The 21,995-nt window shown below is 42.7% G+C and overlaps 1 protein-coding gene across 1 annotated transcript in view; it reads left to right on the top strand.

Moving 5' to 3' along the window:
* The window catches only part of Efcab14 (EF-hand calcium binding domain 14), a 41,400-nt gene extending 21,978 nt beyond the window's left edge, over positions 1-19,422 (top strand). Inside the window, exons 6-12 of the mRNA XM_051172221.1 lie at positions 125-211; positions 1,879-2,070; positions 4,086-4,166; positions 6,388-6,499; positions 7,861-7,980; positions 17,672-17,839; positions 18,884-19,422. Of these exons, the coding sequence (XP_051028178.1) occupies positions 125-211; positions 1,879-2,070; positions 4,086-4,166; positions 6,388-6,499; positions 7,861-7,980; positions 17,672-17,839; positions 18,884-18,993 (870 nt within the window). The 3' untranslated portion in view covers positions 18,994-19,422. The remainder of the gene's footprint in view (positions 1-124; positions 212-1,878; positions 2,071-4,085; positions 4,167-6,387; positions 6,500-7,860; positions 7,981-17,671; positions 17,840-18,883) is intronic.
* The last annotated feature ends 2,573 nt before the right edge of the window (positions 19,423-21,995 follow it).

A 21,995-nucleotide genomic window follows, 5' to 3' on the forward strand; every position in this document is an offset into this window, starting at 1 on the left:
TCCTCTACAGTAGTTAATTGTTGCCTATATACTAACTTCCATTTGTGTTAACATTTCTTTCTTTCTCTTTTCTTTTTCTTTTCGTGTGTGTGTGTGTGTGTATGTGTGTTAACATTTCTTAAAGGAGACCAATGGGAGCAACCAAATCATGCCATCACCTTCAGCTACATCAGAAATTGACAATAAAACCCACAGTGAAAGTTCAAAACAGGTACTGTTTGCTTGGGACTCTGGTGGGCTCTGGAGGTAGTGAGCTATGGAGGGAATGTGGGCTTAGCACAAAAAGCGCCAGTATGTACCTCAGCAGGTGCCTCATCATCACCCTCCTGCCTGAGAGCTGAGCAGAAAAAGATATATGTTGGTACTTGGGAGTCCTTTCTCTTCTGTGATACTCTGCTTTCTCCTTTGTATGTCAACCAGTGGAGTAAATTCCTTTTAATGTCTTGAAAGACAGAATTATCAGATTATCCTGAAACTCTATGACGAATAGCAATCTGGGCAAGTGAAAGATGGATACAAAATCCAAAGTGATGGCTATTTTGAACCACAGAAAACTCTAAGAATATTGAGAAACATAGCCTTGAAACTTGGTGTTTTCTAAAGTCTAAAGACAAAAGGCAGGAGAGGAGGAGGAGGAGGAGAGCAATACTGGGATCAGAATCTCATTAAAGAGAATAAAGGAAATCTTAAGAAGAATTTCTGTCCTGAGTTTAATGCCCTTTAAAACCAAGAGTCATCATTCCTTTTTAAGTAGCAATCAGTACTAGAAGATGTCAATAAAAATAATTGAATCTTGTACTAAATAATGCACTACTTGCTGTGCTTTTGTTTCATGAGCCAATTCAGTAATTGGTATTGTTCCTAAGGTAGTTTTGTTCTGACCAATTAGGTTAATGAGACTTAAGTTAATAACCTAGTAGGCTCTCCTGCCAGCAAGCGAGGTAAATATTGGGAAATTAATTCCCAAATTCATCACTTTAAGGGATGGGAGTGAGAGCTTGCAGAGGGGTCTGAGGGATGGGAGTGAGAGCTTGCAGAGGGGTCTGAGGGATGGGAGTGAGAGCTTGCAGAGGGGTCTGAGGGACGGGAGTGAGAGCTTGCAGAGGGGTCTGAGGGATGGGAGTGAGAGCTTGCAGAGGGGTCTCTTCTTCCCCTTATTGTCCAGCTGAAGCCAGACAATCCAAGAGAAGTCGTATTGGGAATTTGAGAAATTTGGTTTCTTTAAAAAGCACAGAAATATTTTAAGAATGTGCTTTCATTTTAATCCCAGGTGGGGCTATGGGGCTATTTTCCAGCAGCTGACTATGATTAGCCTCGAGCTCTAGCAGAGGCATGATTTTGCCAGCTGCAGAGAGTTTCTGCAAGTATGTGACATTTGGAATTCTGGGAATTTTTTAAGAGGGTATATAAATGCTAGAGCCCTGACAGATGGGTTGTTGCTTGGTTGTTGGTTGCTATTGATTATAGTTTATGAAGTAGTTATACACAAAGAAGTAACAAGGAGAAGAAATTAGATATCTTGACCATGAAGATCAAACCTGCCCCAGGGATCCTAACAGCCCAAATCAGCAGGAAGTAGTCTTAACGATAACGTCACCCCTTTCCACTCTGTCCATCTTTTCCTCTCATATCTAGCATTATGGGGTTGAAAGGGTAGAGAAGAGTGGAAGGAAGAAGCCATAAAGGAGTAAGAAAACAAGCTTCAGGGAACAGTTTAGAGTAGGAAAAACAGAATAGATCTACATAATTGGTGGTCACAGCCAGGAAAAGTGCCTTACCTTAGTAAGTTGACACAGTAATGATTGCTGCATTGCTCCTGTCCTCTTGTCTAGTTGCGTGTTTAGGTGGATCCTACAGCTTGGTTTATTTCCAATCTAGGATATCCTGTACTTTCACAATTCCTTAGAGGAGGTCAACAGTACTGTAGTGGGATACCAGAGACAGAATGACCTTAAACTCGAGGGGATGAGTGAGACACTCAGTAACCTGACACAGAGGCTCAGCCTGATGGAAAGGGATGTGGCTGCACTGAGCAAGGCAGAGAAGAGAGCAAGCCCGGCCTCCAGCATGGTAAGCCTTTTCAGATCCACTGTGACGCACTCTGTGATGGTGTGTGTTGTCTGTGCGCAGGTGAGCTTGCCCTCTGCCTGTGAACAGTAGGCTGACATACTTAAGAGGCTACAAGGTTGTTTTGCACTTATGTCTGCTTTAATCCATGTAACAGCTGTCCAAAATGAACAGTACAGGATTTACAGCTGGGTTTCAAAGGGATGGTATCAAGGGTCAGTTTAAATACATCAACTTGTTGGCAGAAATGACAAGTCTCTTGCAGTGGCCCATCAGGCAGGGAAACTTGGACATGCATTGCCAAAGGAGGTCATTGTCACCTCTTTTCTTCTCTCTTAAGGTGTTACAAGTGGTGAGATCGACAAATACAAAAGTCTTGTGCCATTTTTTTAACCCTGAACTTGGCTTTCAAATTCATCCTGCTTCTGTCCGCATATTAGAGGAACTCTTTTGCATATAATGTTACGAAAACCGCTTAAACAAGTGAAGTCGCTTCTATAAACAAACCCAACCAATCAGGTCACACAGAAAAAAATATGAAAAGATAAAAGGGAATTAGTCGGAAAGGAGGAGATTAGCAGGAATGCAAGGAACACAGAAGAGTTAATGGGGGGGCAGGGATTGAGATGATTATGATAAATTATGTACATGGATGAAAATACAATGAAACCCATTATTATGTACAATTAATATATCCTAATAAAAACATTTTTAAAAGATGAGGTCAAAGCAGTTCAACTTACAAGGTCAAAGAGTTATTTTACATCTAGGAAAACTGAGTGGCACACTAAATCACTGAAGCTTGCTGGCTCTGGGGGCCACTGGTTTTCGTGATCTCATGAATGGAGTGTTTGTTTGTAGTCACGTTTCATCTGTGCATTATGCTGGGATGCATGGGGATCATTTCATTAACAGTGATAAGTCTCACTTTTAAGGGTTTCATAGAGGTACTTTTTTTTTTTTTTTTTTTATGGAAACCAAATACAAGAAACTATACTGTAAACTCAGGTAACCGCCAAAGCTGGAAGCTACCCCACATGTAAAATCAAGCCCTGGCACAGGGAAGAAATGCTTGAGCTGGCCCTGCCACAGTGAACCTTGGCAAGCTGCCTGAAAATGGCTTTGAAGGGTAGGGTAGAAAGACCTGTCCCCTTCTGCCTAACCCTCCTACTTTATAAGAGTGTGTAATTTACTACAAAGCTGTGAAGATTAAAGGAGCCCTAGTTTTTAAAGCCCTTTTGAACTCAGCTAAGCTAAGTAGGGCCTGAGAACTTTGGACGATTTGATGAATAGTGTGCCTTGAAGATTTTTCAAGGCTTATTGTGAAAACTTACCACCCCATACCCCTTGCTGTCTCTGCCCTCCCTTTTTATTTTTATCCAGCAAAGAAAGTCAGTAGTAGTGTCCATCTGCCCTGCTCTTTCTTCCAGCAGCAACAGACCACGCCTGGATCTGGGTAGATGTTATGTCACTTCTTATACTTGAGTTTTAAAGTCTTGGATAAAGCATTTAGAAGCCTCTATTTCCACTTTGTCTCCTTACACCCCTCCCATTCTCTTCTGTTCTCCACTCCTTTGCCCTGTGTGTTTAAAGTAGTCCACATCCTTTAACTGCATTTGAGCAGTTTGTTTAAGAAGTTCTGTCAGGGCTGGAGAGATGACTCCGTTGGTAAGGTGACTGCCACACAAGCATGAGGACCCAAGCTCAGACCCCAGCACCGCGTAAAACCAGGCACAGTGGTGTGGATCCGAACCATAGTTCAGGGATAGAGCAGACACACACTGATTCCAGAGCTTACTGGCCAGCCAGCCTAACCAAAATGGCAAGCTCCAGGCTCACAGAGAGACCTGTCTCAAAAAGAAGGTGAAGAGCAATTGATGCTTGTCACCATCTGCATGTATGCATGTGCGCCCACACACAGATACATAAGCATACCACACAAATACACAAAATGGATTTGGTGTCGTTTAAGTTTTAATGTCTCTCCTTAACCTCTTCTGTATTCTTTGCCCTCAAAGATGGCTGATAGGGCTGCCACTCTGAAAAGAGAGTCTTTGGTGACCAACAGAACTGAGACTGTAAAGGCCCAAAGTGTAAAAGTAACTAACAGGAAGCTTCTGTAAAGTAAAGGCAAACACATCAGCATCTCCATGCTGCGACACTTGATCTCTTGTGATAAACTCCAAGACAGAGCAGTTAGTAAGCTCAGGTATTAGTGAATGAATGAATATCGCATCAGGCACCTGCCTTGTGCTGGGATGACCACAGTAAATGAGACAGATACGTGACCCCTACTGTGGCACAGCTCACAAAACTGGACAGTCACAAGTCTGATAAGTGCTACAGTGGAAAAGCACAGGGGACAATGAGGTGTTCAGAGGGATCACGTTGGCTTTCCTGAGGAAACGACTCTTAAGACAGTTATTGTCCTAGTTTGCTTTTGCTGCCGTGATAAACACCATGGGCAGGAGCAACATGGGGAGGAAAGTTTATTACATCATGCAGGTTACGGTCTGTTACCTGGGAAGCCCGGGCCGGAGCTTGAAGCAGAAGCTATGGAGGAGTACCACACTGGCTTGTTTTCTCTGGCGTGTTCAGCTCATTTTAACACACCTCAGGCCTGCCTGCCTGGCTGTGTCACCGCCCTCAGTGCGCTGGGCTCTCCGACATCAGTTATCAGTTGAGAGGATGCCCCATGTACAGTCCACAGGCAGGTCTGAGGGAGGCATTCCTCAGCTGAGGTTCCCTCTTCCCGGTGACTCTGGTTTGTGTCAAGCTGACAAACGTGAATTAGTGCAGTTATCTAAACTAATGATAGGGCAACAGAAGCATAGAGAATCTAAAAATGGCATCCAGCTTAAAAATCATTTCATGTTTAAATTGTATTTTCAACACTTTCATAGTCCTTTAAGTCCTGCTGAGATAAAGGGAAAGCCAGGAAGATTGTGCCTGTGCCTACAGTGTCGTCTGAGATGCACATAGTGTTTGAGTTCAGAGGATAGGAAGTTCATAAGCGATGAACTTAGCTGAAACCAGAAGTTTTTTACATAAAGATTTCTACCTTTACTTTTTCATCCTTAACCAATTTGTATTGTCTGGATAAAGTCATGTATAAATGTTGAACACAAAAAAGTAAGAGATGGTTACTATTAGAAAAAAAATAGTAATTTCAGTAGTAATTCACAGCATACCAGTCAGATCAGTACCACAGGGCCACCTAACTCTTGGTTTTGCTTTGTTTTATAACTCTCCTGCCAGCTGATCAGTCTCTTCAGTTACTGCATCAAAGCATCCCAAGCAGATTCAGTTTCTCCTGGCAGTAAGCACTTAGCATCTAGTTTTGTTCAGATGTCCAAATTGGAGCTCCCTAAATAAGTCAAGTAGCCACCATACAGTAGCTGGTAGGACAGAAATAAAGATAGAAAGGGACGTGTGAATTCACCAAGTGAGAAATGAGATGCAGGGGCTGGAGAGATGGCTCAGTGGTTAAGAGCACTGCCTGCTCTTCCAAAGGACCCAGGTTCAATTCCCAGCACCCACATGGCAGCTCACAGCTGTCTGTAACTCCAAGATCTGATACCCTCACACCAATGCACATAAATTTAAATTTAAAAAAAGAAGAAATGAGATGCACAGGTACTCTTAAACATAGGACCAGGCCTTTTCATGCAGTAAACACATGCGAACTACAGGAAAACCAGGCTTCTCTCTTTACAACTAAATCTGTTCTTTATGTCCCATCCTAGATTGAGCTGGAAAGAAGGCAGTGCGGGGATAGTGAAGGTGTTAGACTCCGGTAACTGTTTGAATTAGAAATATTGCAACTTGTACTTTGTTTCTCTGACAGGTCCTGCTGCCAGTTGAGTCATAGTGGTTTGATTGGTTTCTGCTGGAGTTTGTTTTTAAGATGATGTGCTCACAGGTGATGAGCCGTCCAAGGCAGTTTTTTAGTGTAAAATAGCTCCAGAAAATAGTGTCCCTCCTCGTTTAGGAGGCAGATGCTACACGGGCCCCTGAGGAAGGGCACGCTTTCTTTACTGCTGACACATGCATACCTTTCTCTATCAATGGACCGTTCGCAGTGAAACAGATCATGAAGACTGTAATGTTCCCTTAATGGTCTAGCCTTAAATCCAGCTATACGCTCATCAGCACTGGGCCCCAAAGACAGCCGTAGTATTTGTTTACCCCGTCATGGACTTGAGAGGGGACCAGGTAGAGGTCAAACCCTACATGCGAAATGTGTTCTGGGGATACAACAGAGGCTCCAGTGAGCTATTACCCCTACCTTAAACCTTATCTGATCTTCATTTTGGGCAGAAAGAAGATAATTCAAATTCTCAGGTATCCAAGCTGCGAGAGAAACTGCAGCTGATCAGTGCTCTCACAAACAAACCTGAAAGCAACAGGCCTCCAAAGACCGCAGAGGAAGGTAAGCAGCTAACTGGCTTCTGAATATTTCACGCAGGCTTGAACAGCCTGCCTCCCACACAGGGAATAGGGACAGTGTCCGCAAGCACTGATGGAACCGAGTGAGTGATGCCTGAGCGCACCGAGATGAGGCTGATGCACCTCGCTTTCATTTAGCAAAAGCCCATTTTGTACTTGATTTGTACTCTAGTCTATTAAGGGGAGAACGGGTAATGTTTAGCTGGAAATAGACTTCTCCATGCTGCCTGCATCCAATTATAGGCAAAAATGTTACTGTCATAGCTTATATTAAACCAGTCCTAAATGTTATGTTTCTGTTATTGTCAGTGTATAAGATTTACTTAAAAATAAATATTAGTCCTCCTTAAAGTCATTAACATGTAAATGATGGAATTATTCACTTTGTAGGCCACGTGGCTATAGGTAAGGACACATTTAATCAATGTTATCAGATGCATTAATTAACATCTACTGATTTAGGACCTGTGAGGATATAACAAGATACTAGACAGTATTGGCTTGACCTTCCTGGCTCAAGCATTCCTCAGCTTTGGAGATGAAGAATAGCTTCCCCCAGATTCTCTCCTGTGAGAACTAGAACTGTGCTGAAGGTGCTCTGACAATACAGCATTGTCCCGGCAGCATGGCTGGTGGCCCAGGCCCCCACACCAGACTTAATATCCTATTTTCCAAGTCAAAAGACTTAGCCAACTCAAACCTTAGCATTTAAGCGTAAATGATGGGAACTGTTCTATAGCTTGAGTATTCCTTATCCGAAATGGGTGGGGCCTAAAGTGTTGTCAGTTTGGGGTTCTTTCCATTTTTGCTTTGTCTCTTGTTTTTTTGGTTTTTTTTGTTTTGGTTTTTTGTTTTTGTTTGTTTGTTTGTTTGTTTTTTGGTTTTTTAATATTTGCAGGTTATTTTGAGTTGGTATTCAAGTCTGAATACAAAATTCACTCATGTTCCATATATATATATTGTCCATATACGTATGGCCTGATGTTCATTTTATTCAGTATTTTTAGGTCACCTTTACTGGACTGTGACGCACACATTTGTGGGATTTTCCACCTGAGTCTGTATTCTGAGTGCTTTAAATTTGACAGCATTTCAGATTTTCAGACTAGAGTTCCTTAACCTGTGCCCCGTTTCTGTTTCAGACCTTAAATGTAATACTGATTCCCCGTCGCTTGTCCACGAACATCCCTTAGTCCGTACCTTTAGCGTCCTAGTTACTGTGCTACTTTAACTCACTACCTCCTAAAGTGAATATATATGTTATCATCCTAAAAGGTGACCTTTGCTATTAATTTAATTTGGTGTTAAGATTGATTGTAATAAAGTTATATGTGTTTGCTACAGAGCAAGTACAGAACTTCACATCAGATCCGTCAGCATTGCCAAAAGTTTCAAAGCTTCTTGGAGACCAAATTAAGACCCAACTAAAACCTGTCTCCCTACCGGGGATTTCTAGCATCAAAGGTAATGTTAATGGTGGAAATGTTCAACGTTGTAACTTTTTAATGTTTTTCTAGTTTAAAAGTAAAAGCATATCTAATGAACTGGAGAGATGGCTCGGGTGGTAAAGACTTGAGTTCAGTCCCCAGAACCCATGTAAAAAAAGCCAGGTTTGGGCTGGAGAGATGGCTCAGTGGTTAAGAGCACCGCCTGCTCTTCCGAAGACCCTGAGTTCAATTCCCAGCAACCACATGGTGGCTCACAACCATCTATAATGTAACATGATGCCCTCTTCTGGCCTACAAGCAGACAACACTGTATACTTAATAAATAAATCTTTAAAAAAATAAAAAAAAGTCAGCCATGCTGGGTTTTTTTTTTCCTTTTTTTATTATTAATTTATTCATATTACATCTCAGTTGTTAGCCCATCCCTTGTATCCTCCCATTCCTCCCTCCCTCCCGCTTCCCCCCCATTCCCCTCCCCTATGTCTGTGACTGAGGGGGACCTTCTCCCCTGTATATGCTCATAGGGTATCTAGTCTCTTCTTGGTGACCTATTATCCTTCCTCTGAGTGCCACCAGGCGTCCCCATCCAAGGGACATAGTCAAATATGGGGCACCAGAGTTTGTGTGAAAGTCAGATCGCCTTCTCCACTTACCGGTGGAGAATGTCCTGTCCATAGGCTAGTCTGGGTAGGGGTTCGAAGTTTACTACCTATATTTTCCTTGGTTGGTGCCATAGTTTGGGGAGGACCCCAGGGCCCAGACCCACCTGTAGTTTTCCAGGACCCTCTGGATCCTTCTATTTCCTCATTCTCCCAGGCTTCTCACACCTAAAGTCTCAATAGGATGTCCTCCCCTCTGACCCACTTTCCTGGTAGGTAAAGTTTTCATGGGGACGTACCCCTTGGACTAGTGTCTCGATATAAGTGAATATATACCATTTAACTCTTTTTGCTTCTGGGTGAACTCACTCATTATGATAATTTCTAGTTCAATCCATTTGTCCACAAATTTCAGGAATTCTTGTTTTTAATAGCTGAGTAGTATTCCATAGTATAAATGATCACAGTTTCTTTATCCATTCTTCTACTGAGGGACACGTAGGCTGTTTCCATGTTCTGGCTATTATGAATAAGGCAGCTATGAACATGGTTGAGCATATGTCCCTGTTGTGTGGTAGTGCATGTTCTGGGTATATTCCAAGGAGTGGAATAGCTGGGTCTTGAGGAAGCCCTATTCCCATTTTTCTAAGAAAACACCAGATAGATTTCCAAAGTGGTTGTACTAGTTTGCATTCCCACCAGCAATGAAGGAGTGTTCCTCTCTCTCCACATCCTCGCCAGCATGTGGTGTCAGTTGAGTTATTGATCTTTGCCATTCTGGTGGGTATAAGATGGAATCTCAGTGTTGTTTTGATTTGCATTTCTCTGATGACTAGGGAGGTCGAGCATTTCTTTAAGTGTTTCTCAGCCATTTGATATTCCTCTGTTGAGAATTCTCTGTTTAGTTCTGGGCCCCATTTCTCTACTGGGTTATTTGGTTTGGTGGTGTTTAATTTCTTGAGTTATTTATATATATATTGGATATTAGACCTTTGTCAGATGTAGGGTTGGTGAAGATCTTTTCCCAGTCTGTAGGCTGTCGCTTTGTTCTCTTGACAGTGTCACCTGCCTTACAGAAGCTTCTCAGCCTCATGAGGTCCCATTTATTAATTGTTGACGTTAAGGCCTGGGCTGTTGGTGTTCTGATCAGGAAGTTGTCTCCTGTGCCTATGTGTTCCAGACTCTTCCCCACTTTTTCCTCTAACTGGAATAATGTCTCTGGTTTTAGGTTGAGGTCTTTAATCCATTTGGACTTGAGTTTTGTGCATGGTGACAAATAGGGGTCTAATTGCATTTTTCTACATGTAGACATCCAGTTAGACCAGCACCATTTGTTGAAGATGCTGTCGTTTTTCCATTGAATGGATTTGGCTTCTTTGTCAAAAATCAAGTGACCAAATGTGTGTGGATTCATCTCTGGGTCTTCAGTTCGATTCCATTGATCCACTAGCCTATTGCTGTGCCAGTACCCCCCCCCCCAAAAAAAAAGCCAGGTTTGGTGGCATACAGTTCTATAATTCCAGCACTGGGAGTATGGAGACAGGTGGATTCCTGGGGCTCAGTGTCCTCCAGCCTAATCCACTTGTTGAGTTCATGCTAGTGAGAAATACTTTCTCAAAAACAAAAAGATGAACAGGGGCCAGAGAGATGGCTCTATGCATAATGGCACTTACAGCCTGACTGTGTGAAGTTATCCTCTGACCTTCACATGTGACATGTACCCACACACGCATCATAGACTTGCATAATAATAATAACTTTAAAAGGTGAGCAACACCAGAGATGTAACACCTGAAGTTGTCCTCTGGTCTTCCACATACCTGCAAACACACAGGAACACATACACACATACACACGTGCACGAACACACTTTAGATCTAAAATTGTTGGGCCAGATACAGAATGCTACCTAAGTCTGAACAGCAGATAATTGAGACAGAATTCAAGCTGAGGATGGCTCCAACGCTTCCATGCTGTCTCTCAATGTCGTTGAAGGCCCTCAGTCATTCACTAAGTGCTCACTAGAGCCCATGTCAGAGAATGGAATACACTATATAAGATGCAGCATATGCTTAGTCCCAGCAGAGGCACAAAGTTTAATAAAGAAATTGAGGCCAGCCTGTGCTATATATAATGAGATCGTGTCTCCCAAAAAAGAAAAATAAAAAAAGTCCCTTTTTTTTTCCACAAAGCTGTGTTGTCTAATGCAGAGGACAGAAAAAGCAGGCATAATTCTGTTAGATTAGCAAACTGAGTCAAAGTTGACTGTTTCCAGGGCCCTCTGGGATCCTGACAATGACCAGAATAAATATCTATGTCTATCCAGACATAGAATGGTGCCTGCCTTGTTCCCAGCGGCATCTTCTGCTCATCATTGTGCTGCTGAGGCTTCCTTGTCTTCTCTTGCTGTCTGGAAAGCCACCCAGTTCTGACCACATATCCTCCACTGGTTCTTCACTTTGGTTTAGTTACCATAGTACATTATCTCTCAGGTCTGGAGTAGGCACTTCCTGTACATTATGACATACTTTCTTTGCTCCTAGTTAGCATGTGCTACTCTGTTGGAATTCCCTGGGAAGAAACAGCATTATCTTCCACGAGTAAAGTCTGTCCTGTTTACTCCCTGACCTGCAGCACAGAGCCTGGTAGACATGAGTATGTAACTGAATGAGTGAGTTGCTTAGTCATGCTGCAAATAACGCTCGAATACCACTACCTTTCCTGCTGCCTGTGGTGGGTTTCCTTTGTTTTCTGGAAAGAAGAGAGAGTCATTGTATTTACTCTCTGCTAAAAGCATCTTCCACCCAGCCATTAGGTGTTGGGAAGAAGTAACCCAGCTGCTTTTCTCGCTCAGGGCACTGCTGAGGTCTCACCAGCTGCACTGCCAGGCCCGGAGCAGGAGTGAGGGGGGCCTGGCAGGGGTTTATAAGAATTCCTCAATGGAGTGGATCCTGTACAGAAACTATTTTTACTCTTTTCAGCACATTCATTCTTCCCAAGTACCAAATGACAAGAGGCTTGTGGAGTCAAAGCATGACCTTGAATAAATGAAAACAAAATAACAACAACAACAATAAAGGCTTTAAAAGAAGCATAGCCCATTGACCTTTGTTTCTTCAGTATTAAAAATCTCATCAGTGAACATAAGAACTCAAACAAGTCCTTCTTAATTTTTATTTCTGCTAAATGTTTCCATTATTTATTTTGCATAGCTCTTCCTTGTGTGTGCTCTCTCAAAGGCCAGAGGCGTCAGGTCCTCCGGGAGCTGCTCAGTGTGAGCCACCTGACAAGGATGCTGGGAACAGAACTCTGGCCCTCCGGAAGACGAGTACAGACTCCTAACCACTGAGCCATTTCTCTAAAGCCCCTTTTGGACTTTTTGTTTGTTGGTTAGTTTCTGTTTGTTTAAATTAGGGAGGAGGGTAATTGTTTGTTTTGAGATAACCTGATTTAGCCAGGTTGTTTCAATACTTTGTATACCTCAAGCTGGTCTTGAACTCTGGATTCCAGACATACACCACCACCCCTGGCTCAAATCTTTTTTTGAACGTAAGTCTTTTTTTTTTTTTTTTTTTTTTTTCATTTCTTTATTTTCTCACTTTGCATCCTGGTTGTAGTCCTCTCCCTCATCTCTTCCCAGCCCCACCTTCTCTCCCTCTCCCCCCATTCCTCCTCCTCTGTTCCTCAGAAAAGGGGAGCCCCCAGCCCAGCTCATCGAGTCACATCAGGACTGAGTCTGTCCTCTTCCCCTATGGCCTGGCAAGGCTGTCCCTCCAGGGGGAAGTGATCAAAAAGCAGACAACAGAGTCCATGTCAGAAACAACTCTGCTCCCCTTACTAGAGGACTCACATGAAGCCTGAGCTGCCCATTGGCTACATCTGTGTAGGGGGCCTAGATCCAGGCCATGCATGGTCATTGGTTGGTGCTTCAGACTCCACAGGCCACCCTGGCCCTGGCTAATTGGATCTGTTGATCTTGTAGAACTCCTGTCACCTCCAGGTTCTTTTCTCCTTTCCCCAACTTTTCCACATGACTCTATTTGCCTGATGTTTGGGTGTGAGTCTCAGTGTCTGTTAAAGGCTTTTATTGGAAACTTTCTAATCCCATTGGCTGAAATAGTATCTTAATTATTCTTTTTAATGCAGAGTAACTGGTAGCATTAGCCACCAAAAAATAAACACACAGAGGCAAACAGAGTCCTTTTTTAATTGAGGGTTCTTTTTTTTTCCCCCTTCTTTGGTTTTTTTTTGGTTTTTCAAGAGGGTTCATTTTTAATTGAGATATAATGCATATTCCCTGTCACCCTTTTAAGCTGTGTAATTGTGTGGGCCTTAGTATATCCTCAAGGCTGTGCAGCCATCACCACGGTCTAATTCCATAGCATTTTCACACCCCAAAATGAAGCTTTGTACTCAACAGCTCCTCCTGAGGCTTGCCACATGCCTCAGTGTGGCTGTCAAGCCTGACAGCCTGAGTAGGATCCACATGACAGAAGAAAGCCCACTCCCACAAACTGTCCTCTGATCTCCACATGCACTTTGCCATGTATACATGTACACATGCCACATATGCACAGTAAATAAATAGGGGAGAAATTTAAATTGCTCCCCAGTTATTTCATTCTGATTCCTGACAATCATTGTCTCTATGAACCTGTGTATCCAGGATGTTTCATTTATAGAAATGGAATCATGCAGTCTATGGCCTTTGTATATGCTTCTTTTATCATGGTACCCTTTTCCTATCGTGGCGGGAAGCAGTGCCTCCTTTTCATGGCTGAGTAGTAGTCCACAGTAGTGTATTAAAATTGCTAGGTCATAACAATTCCTGAACTGGCAAACCATTGTTCAGAATGTGTCTACCAGTTTACGTCCTCATTATCCCTGTATAAAGTTTCAACCACGCCTTTAATCCCAGCACTCGGGAGGCAGAGGCAGTGGAATCTCTGTGAGTTCGAGGCCAGCCTGGTCTACAAAATGAGTCCAGGATAGCCAAGGCTACACAGAGAAACCCTATCTCGAAAAACTGAAAAAGAAACACTTAAAAAAAAAAAAAGGTTTTCAATCCGTTTCCCCCATATCTTCACCAGTGCTTCTTAAAATGGTGGCCATCCAAGTGATCATAAAGTAGTTTGTAATCTTAACTCCCTTTTTTGCTTCTTTTACTTTTGAGATTATACTATAATTACGTCAACTCTCCCTTCCTTTTCCTTCTTTCCCTTTAAACCTTCCCATACGCATCTCCTTTCTCTCTTTCAACTCCATAGACTCGTTTTCATTCATTGTTGTTGCATGAATAGGTATTGGTAGGTAGGTAGGTAGGTAGGTAGACAGATAGACAGACAGGCAGACAGGCAGACAGGCAGACAGACATGGATATAGATTAGATATACTCCTAAATATAACCTGTTCAGTCTGCATAATATTACTCACATGTGTTTTCAGGGTTGACATTTGATGTTAAGTAACCAACAATCAGTGTGCTCTTCCCTGGAGAAACTGCTTCTCCTACTTTCAGCATCTCTTAGATGCCTATGGTTTTTTTTTTTTTTTTTTTTTTTTTTAAAATTTATTTTTAATTTACATATTCACTTTACGTCCCTATCACAGCCCCCTCTCCTCCCAGTTCTCCCTTCCACCGTCTTCCACCACCCCTTCCCCTTGTCCTCGGAAAAGGGGAGCACTCCCTACCCACCCCAACACATCAAGTTGCATTAGGACTGAGCTCATCCTCAGCCACTGAGGCCAGGCCAGGCAGCCCCATTAGGACGAAGTGATTGAAAACAGGCAATAGAGTCCATGTCATAGACAGCACCCACTCAACTTACTAAGGGATCCACACATAGATCAAACAGCCTATCGGTTACATATGTGTAGGGGCCTAGGTCCAGTTGACACCTCATGAGGTTTACTCCATCCACTTTGGCATGCCTAGTGTTCTTGGTCAGTTCATATTTAGGCAGTTGTGTTGGTGAGACTTTATGGGTGTTTCTTCTGACATTCCTTTTTTTAAATTTTTATTTTATTAATTTATTCTTATTACATCTCAGTGGTTATCCCATCCCTTGTATCCTCCCATTCCTCCCTCATTCCTAAGAGACAAAGTCTCAGGGCAAAGCCCCAATCCTCTGGCTCCCCAATCCTTACAGTCTTTCTTCTGCAGTGTTCCCTGTGTAGGAGTTGTTCTGTAAATATACCCACTGGGACTAGACTCCACAGCTCTGCATTTTGTTTGGTGGTGGTTCTCTGTAATGGTTTCTGTCTGTTGCACTTATCTGTGGCTATAAGGACAAATATTTAGAATGTTGTTAGGATTTATGTTGGCTGTAAGATCATTGACTTTACTAGGCCTGGGTAGCTTGCTAAGTTTCCAGTACTAGACGCAATTTCCCTCTTACCTTAAGCAGGTCTTCAGTCCAATTAGAGAGCTGATGGTTACTGCCAACATATGCATGCCACTTCTGCACGCTTAGGGTTATCATGCTGTGCTGGTCATTATCATGTTTCATAGTCACCATACCTGGGTAGCACTCTTTGGAAGTTTAACTGGCACCTCTGGTACCCCAGAAAGCTAGTCCTTAGGGAAGAGTCTCTCAGGAGGTTCCAGCCCAGAGACCTCTGGACTCTGTGTCTGAAGTGCATGGTGTCTTCAGCAACAGAGACTTACCTTCCGCTTTTGGAGGGCGACCAGTGGCAATGCAATAGCCCATAGGTTTGGGGAGTCTTTTGAACAAACCTGACTAACAACAGAAAGAGGTCTTCTTCTGCCTAATGTTGAGGTTTTTCTTAGGTGGTCTTTGGCTCTTGGAGGGAGCATTGTCAGCCAACATGAGGAAATTTTATTTAAACTATATATGTATATTTACACACGGACTTATCTGTATTATAGGTGGGGTTTTGTTGTTTTTTTAAAGGTAAATAGTTAATAATATGATTCCTATGTCTATTTCAGACATCCTTATTTTACCTTCCTCCCTCCTTCTGTGTTTATCTCCTTTTCCCTCCCAAATCCCTGATTCTTGAGCTACTTAACTTCTGGGTCTAGAAAGACAATGTTACACAGTATAAAGAGCACCATACTAGGTACTATGAAAATTTGCAGCCAACCATATTTGATTGATATACTTCAGTGTTTTTCAAAGTTGATTGATCTTTGTATTTTATAATTGTCAGCACTGAGAATGCCACTTCACAAAGCTAAAGGACCACTTCAGAAATTGGAAACTAAAGTCAGCAACTCAAAGAGCAATTTTAAAAATCAAACATTCTAACACAATACAATCAAAAGATGCACTGATTTGATACATGCTAAAGAACAATGGCAAGAAAATATTTATTTAAAGTCTTTGTTTTCTACAAACCATTAGGTTTCTATACGAAGAGAAAACTTGGCATATACAATAAAAACACTCCAGTTCACAGCGTGCAATAGCCTCAAATCCAAAGCAAAGTGCTTCAGACAGCATTGTTGGCATGTGGCATGAAGACATATGTACTACAGAGTGCACATGTTGTGTGTCAGTACAGTTGTGTGGTGCAGCACAGGCTAAGTGTACATATTGTGTGTCATATAATTGTGTGGTGCAGCACAGGTTAAGTGTACATATTGTGTGTCAGACAATTGTGTGGTGCAGCACAGGTTAAGTGTACATATTGTGTGTCAGATAATTGTGTGGTGCAGCACAGGTTAAGTGTACATATTGTGTGTCAGATAATTGTGTGGTGCAGCACAGGCTAAGTGTACATATTGTGTGTCAGATAATTGTGTGGTGCAGCACAGGCTAAGTGTACATATTGTGTGTCAGACAATTGTGTGGTGCAGCACAGGTTAAGTGTACATACTGTGTGTCAGACAATCGTGTGGTGCAGCTCAAGCTAAGTGTACATATTGTGTGTCAGACAGTCGTGTGGTGCAGCACAGGTTGGCACTTGCAGAAACACCTCAGACTTGATAAGCATATGATTCTTACCTAACTTTTGGTCACTAAATGTTAAGAAACATTTTACTAAAAGAAAAAAAAGAAAGAAAGAAATATTTTACTGTTGCCAAACTTTTCACGACCCCACATTCAGGTCCATAGCTCCCATATGGGTTTGCATCTCACAGTAAAGAAGCTATGCTATACAGATAGTGTTCCTCACCTTAAAGGATCAAAATTCGTCTTTCTCACTTTTTTCCTTTTTTCATGTGTGTGTGTATATTTCTCTCTCTCTCTCTCTCTCTCTCTCTCTCTCTCTCTCTCTCTCTCTCTCTCTCTCTGTGTGTGTGTGTGTGTGTGTGTGTGTGTGTGTGTGTGTTGTATATATTATTATCATCTTACATGTATAGGTCTGGGTATTGTGCTTCTGCATGTTTATACATGTGTGCTTATTCACATGTATGTGTGTGCACATATATTTGAAGTTCCACATTGATGTCAGGAACTATCCCCACTGCTATTCCTGCCTCACTGAGGCAGAGCCTTTCACTCAAACCCAGAGCTGGCTGCTAGGGCGAGTGTCGTAGGCAGCTTGTTCGGGAGATCTTGTCACCAGTCTCTGAGGCTGGACTACAGAAAGGCCATCATGCCGTCTTGACATCCAAGTCTGGTCCTCACTCTTGCATGACAGCAAGCACTTTAACCACTGAGCCATCTGAAGAGGAAGGAGCTGACTGCTAGGTGTGTGTGTGTGTGCATGGGGAGGAAAGGAGCTGGGGTGTGCCCTTGGAGGCTAAAAGAAGGTATCTGATCCCCTGGACCTGAAGTTACAAGTGGCTGGAGGCAAACCCACACTCTCTGGAAGAGCAGCAAGCCCTCTTCACCACTGAGCGGTCTCCAGCCCCAAAGAAGCAGAGTTGGGAGACTTGCTCTGTTTTGTAAGGGAAGGGATTGAGATAAGACCTTATCATGTAGCCCTGCTGGAACTTAACTGTGTAGGTGAGGCTCCTCTCAAATCCACAGAGGCCTGCCTGCCTCTACCCAGCCACTCCCAAATGCTGAGAGTAAAGGCCGTCAACACCACGCCAAGCAAAGTAACCTTTCTTTTAATGCTTTGAAGTCAGTTGAAGCTACTTTAGCTGAATGCATAAACACACTACATGTCTGTTTTGTAACTCCTGTTTAACAGATCTTCAGGATTTATTCCACAAGAGTGGTCAAGATGTGGATGGAATGCTGACCTACCAGGAAATCTGGAATTCCCTAGGTTCTGCCATGCCAAGACCAGAGAGCCTGAAGGCATTTGATTCCAATGGAGATGGAAGATACTCCTTCCTGGAGCTGAGAGCAGCTTTAGGTATCTAGTCTTATCAGGTATATTTTGAAGTGGATGTGTACCCTGGACTACCTAAAATCTACTTACCTTAAAAAAAAAAAACCTCTTGACTAACCCATCATCCCTCCAGCCCTTCACACTACTGTAGCAGACACATTGCCACCTTTTAACTTGTTTGAAAATGCTATTTTAAAAAATTATTTTTTTAAAAAAAAATTTACTTATGATGTTTGGAGATCTGTGATTTCCTGGAGCCAGTGAGACCTTGTAACTTAAAGTTGCCAGGAGAAAAATAATAAAGCCCTCTTTTCTCTTTCCTGTTTTTGAGGGGAAGAGAATTTACCTTTTAAAGCTGGAAAGTATGTATATAGAGATAATAAGTCATTGTTTATAATTCATATGGATTTGCCTTAAATTAGCTGCACTTTATAGAGCCTCGGGATATGTCTTTTCTTTGAAAGATGTCTTTTCTGTTTGTAAATATATAAGATGAAAGAGTGTGCATATTGTATAGAAAGTCAGAAGAATGGCTTTGAACAGGATAGACGTATGACTTGTTATGAGTAATTGGCAGTCTGCTCTGGGTGGTGGCTGAGAGTCTGCTCATCTCTTAAGGAAGCCCCAAAGGCCTTCATACCACCATAGGGTCTGCCTGGCCTGGAAGCTAGGGCGTCGGTTCAGGTATGGATGCTGTGCAGAGGGTGCCAGTTCCAAGCTCAGGAAAGTCAGACTCTGAGTTGTTGTTCCTATTTCTAATCTAAGAACCAGAGAAGTCTTACTGGGATTTTCCTCAGTTGTAATTAACTTTCAAGGTTTATGAGCACAGAAGTTGTTCAGTAGGGAATTATGTTTTCCCCCCCAAGCAAGCTACGCTGTCTTCTCCGAGGCCCCACTCCAGACTCCCTTAATGTTGTGACTTCCTGCTGCCTCAGTACCACCTCCAGTCTGGAATGGGAAGGCTCATGTCCTGGTCACTATGTCAAACTAGTTCCCAGAGCATTAGAGTTTTGAGTCAGGAAACAATTCCTTTGGGATTTTACCAGAACTTGCTCTATTTCTTGGCAGGATGCCTAAAGTCAAAATGTGGTCAAATGAAACATGAAATCACAGTCTTCTCTCACAGTTGTCCACTCAGAGGTAGCTATAGGTTTTCTGTCCAGAGGATGCCACAGTGAGCAGGCAGGCGTGGAGCAGAGGCCTCCTGGGGATGGTGGCAGGTTTCCAGGTCTAAAAAGCAAGGGTATTGCTTCCCCTTCTAGACACTTTGTGGGCAAGTTATGAAAGGTCTGACTAGAAGGAAACCAACATGTCACCAACATGTTGAGAACACACCAATGTTGTTCTTAGGAGTCTCTGGGCAACATGAGTAGAAGTCCGTACAGAACCTCACTCTGCTGTAGCCAGTCAGGGAAACACTGGAGAAGCTGTTGCATGGCAGGTTTCTTTAGTGCAAATTATTCCTGTTTAATTTTGTTCAAGTTGCCCTGTCAACTATAGATACAGTCTAGTATCCTTAAACCTTTAAAGACATTTGATTTTTGGCTTGTTTTTTGTTTTGTTTTGTTTTGTTTTGGGGGATGGGGGTTCCAGACAGGGTCTCTCTGTGTATCCTTGGCTGTCCTGGACCACTTTGTAGACCAGGCTGGCCTCAAACTCACAGAGATCCATCTGCCTCTGTCTCCCCAGTGCTGGGATTAAAGGTGTGCGCCACCACACCCAGCAGCTTGTTTTGGTTTTGTATTTTGTTTCCTTTACATGACATTCAGCTTGGTGTTGGCATTTTTTTTTTTCCTATATTAAAACTCAGTGAAGGCAAGATAAAATTTTCCTGTGCATGTGACTTCTTATCGCCCATTTCTCCCTCTTTAAATTTTTTGCCTTAACATTTGCCTTGCTCGTCTATACTGTCACCTTGTTGGAAAGGTTAAAGATGCAGTTCAACATTATCCTGGGACTTTAGGTAACTTGAAGGTAACTCTTGTTCTTCTTCTGGCTGCCTTCCATACTCCCCCTCTTTTTAATATATATACACCCTTACAGATTTTGTAACAACCAAATACAGTTCTAGCAATAAATTGAATTATTCTGCTATATTTGTATATATTGTTCCATAAATAGTATGTCTGTGCCTGGAAGGGTTTTTGTTTGTTTGTTTGTTTGTTTTGTTTGTTTAGTTTTTTTGTTGTTAGTTTTTTGTTTTGTTTTAGTTTTGGTTTTTGGTTGGTTTTTTTTGTTGTTGTTGTTTTTGGTTTGGTTTGGTTTGGTTTTTTTTGTTGTTTTTGTTTTTTGTTTTGAGAACTGATTTATATGAAATATACTGAGGGTAATGTAGCTTGTCCTTTTTAGTTTCAAGTTCTTATTTGTAGGCAGATGCTTTCAAGACACCTTAACTCTTTGTGGTATATGCTTTTCAGTGAGGAAGCAGGGTTTGTTTCTTGGTCTGTCTTCTGGTTTTTCCACTTGAAGCCTGTCTGCCAGCATCACCTGAGCCATGTGTTGTCCTCTATCCTTCCCTTCCAAGTTGACCCTGAGGCAGCCTCTGCCTCTGCCATGTGGTACCCTTCCCGTCCAGCCTAAGGCACTCCCAGATCTCCTGGGCAAAGGCAGATCTTATCCCCCTTGGCTAAAAACAGATCCACTGGCTTAGGAGCTCCCAGAGCCCATCAATCAGTGCAGACTGGGGTGTCATTTGAATATTGTCTTAACTTGTGCATCCAGTGCCTTGTGTTAGTCAAGCGTCACCAGCCACAGATCGCCTCTGAGAGAAGAACGGGACGGTGGTGGTGAGTTTGGCTTTGGGTTTAAATCCTTTGGCCTTATCACTCAACAGCTCTGAGTGCTTTGCTCCTTGGTCCTTCGCTTTATTGCCGTGTGCCTGTGTACCATCTAGCATAATATTTACCGAAAGACCTTCCTCGAGCTAGTCATGGTAATACATGCCTGCAGCCCCAGCCCTTGGGAGCCTGAGGCAGGAAAGTAATGAGTTCTAGTCCACTCTGGGCTACATAGTGAGAGCTTGTCTCCAAAAGGTACCTGGCTTAAATATGACTGCAGTGACATTTAAGGAAGAGGCGAGCAATGGATGCTTGGTGCTTAAGAATGTCTCGAATGCAAAAGAGCTGGGGAGTAGACAGTCTCGTTTCTCTGCTGGCTCTTTCCCATCCATTGCCGTTTCCTCTGTGCCATTGCTGGACACAGCCCCCATCACACGTACACACCCCTCAGCGTCACAGTTGAGGACTCTGACTGTGATAGGCGCACACTCAAAATGGCCTATTGAGTTGTTTTTAGTGAGAGCTTTTGTTTGCTACACACCTCGTTGGCTTGCTTGCCAGCCATCTAGATGTGGTCCTCCTCTCATATCCAAGCCAGAACACATTTGGTATTCCTGAGACTTCAGAGAGAGTGTATTATTTGTTATATAAACCTAACCTAGCTTGTTGTTTTCTCATATTAAGAAATGTAAATCTACTTTATATTAATGGAGCTATTTTGGTAATAGATAAGCAATTTTGGTTCTGGTTAGGGAGTAGGTTCAAAGTTTTCATGACTCCATTTAAACTTTACTTATTTCTTACCAATATAGTCATTTTAATTTGTCTAAATAAAACATTTCCTTTCTCTCACTGTGTCTGAGTAAAATCTTGCCCACTCCCCTGATAATTAAAGGGGTACACCTACTTTAATCCTTATTTTCGTGGCCTCCTTGCTACCTCTCTTGAAATCAAAGGCTATTAGTTGGTGGCACAAAACAGTGTTCAAGAATCTGTCCTAGATTACAGTGTTTTGTCAAGGAGGCTCCTGGGATTAAAAACAACAACAACAAAAGCAAGAATTGTCTCAGCAGGTGGTTACCCACCAGACCCCTTTGTAAGACCTTTGCTGAAGATACCACATACTCTGCTGGCCAGATGGAAATCAAGCTGGAACTGGGCAGGAAGTTTCCTTCCTGGTGGATAGCCCTCATAGTGCATGATGGTACTCTGCAGGCTATTGGGGGAGAAAAATCATCAACAGTCAGCTGTGGACTCTGTGTGCACTACTACTAACCAGCCGGGCCAGATGTGCCTGCTAGTGCAGTACTAGAACTCTTACAGGAGTACCCAGCCAGCTTCTGTTTGGATTTGAGGCCCACCACCCCACAAGAGGCGATCCATGACTAATATCGTAACCCCAG

Source organism: Acomys russatus, chromosome 29, assembly GCF_903995435.1.
Source record: "Acomys russatus chromosome 29, mAcoRus1.1, whole genome shotgun sequence".
NCBI lineage: Eukaryota > Metazoa > Chordata > Mammalia > Rodentia > Muridae > Acomys > Acomys russatus.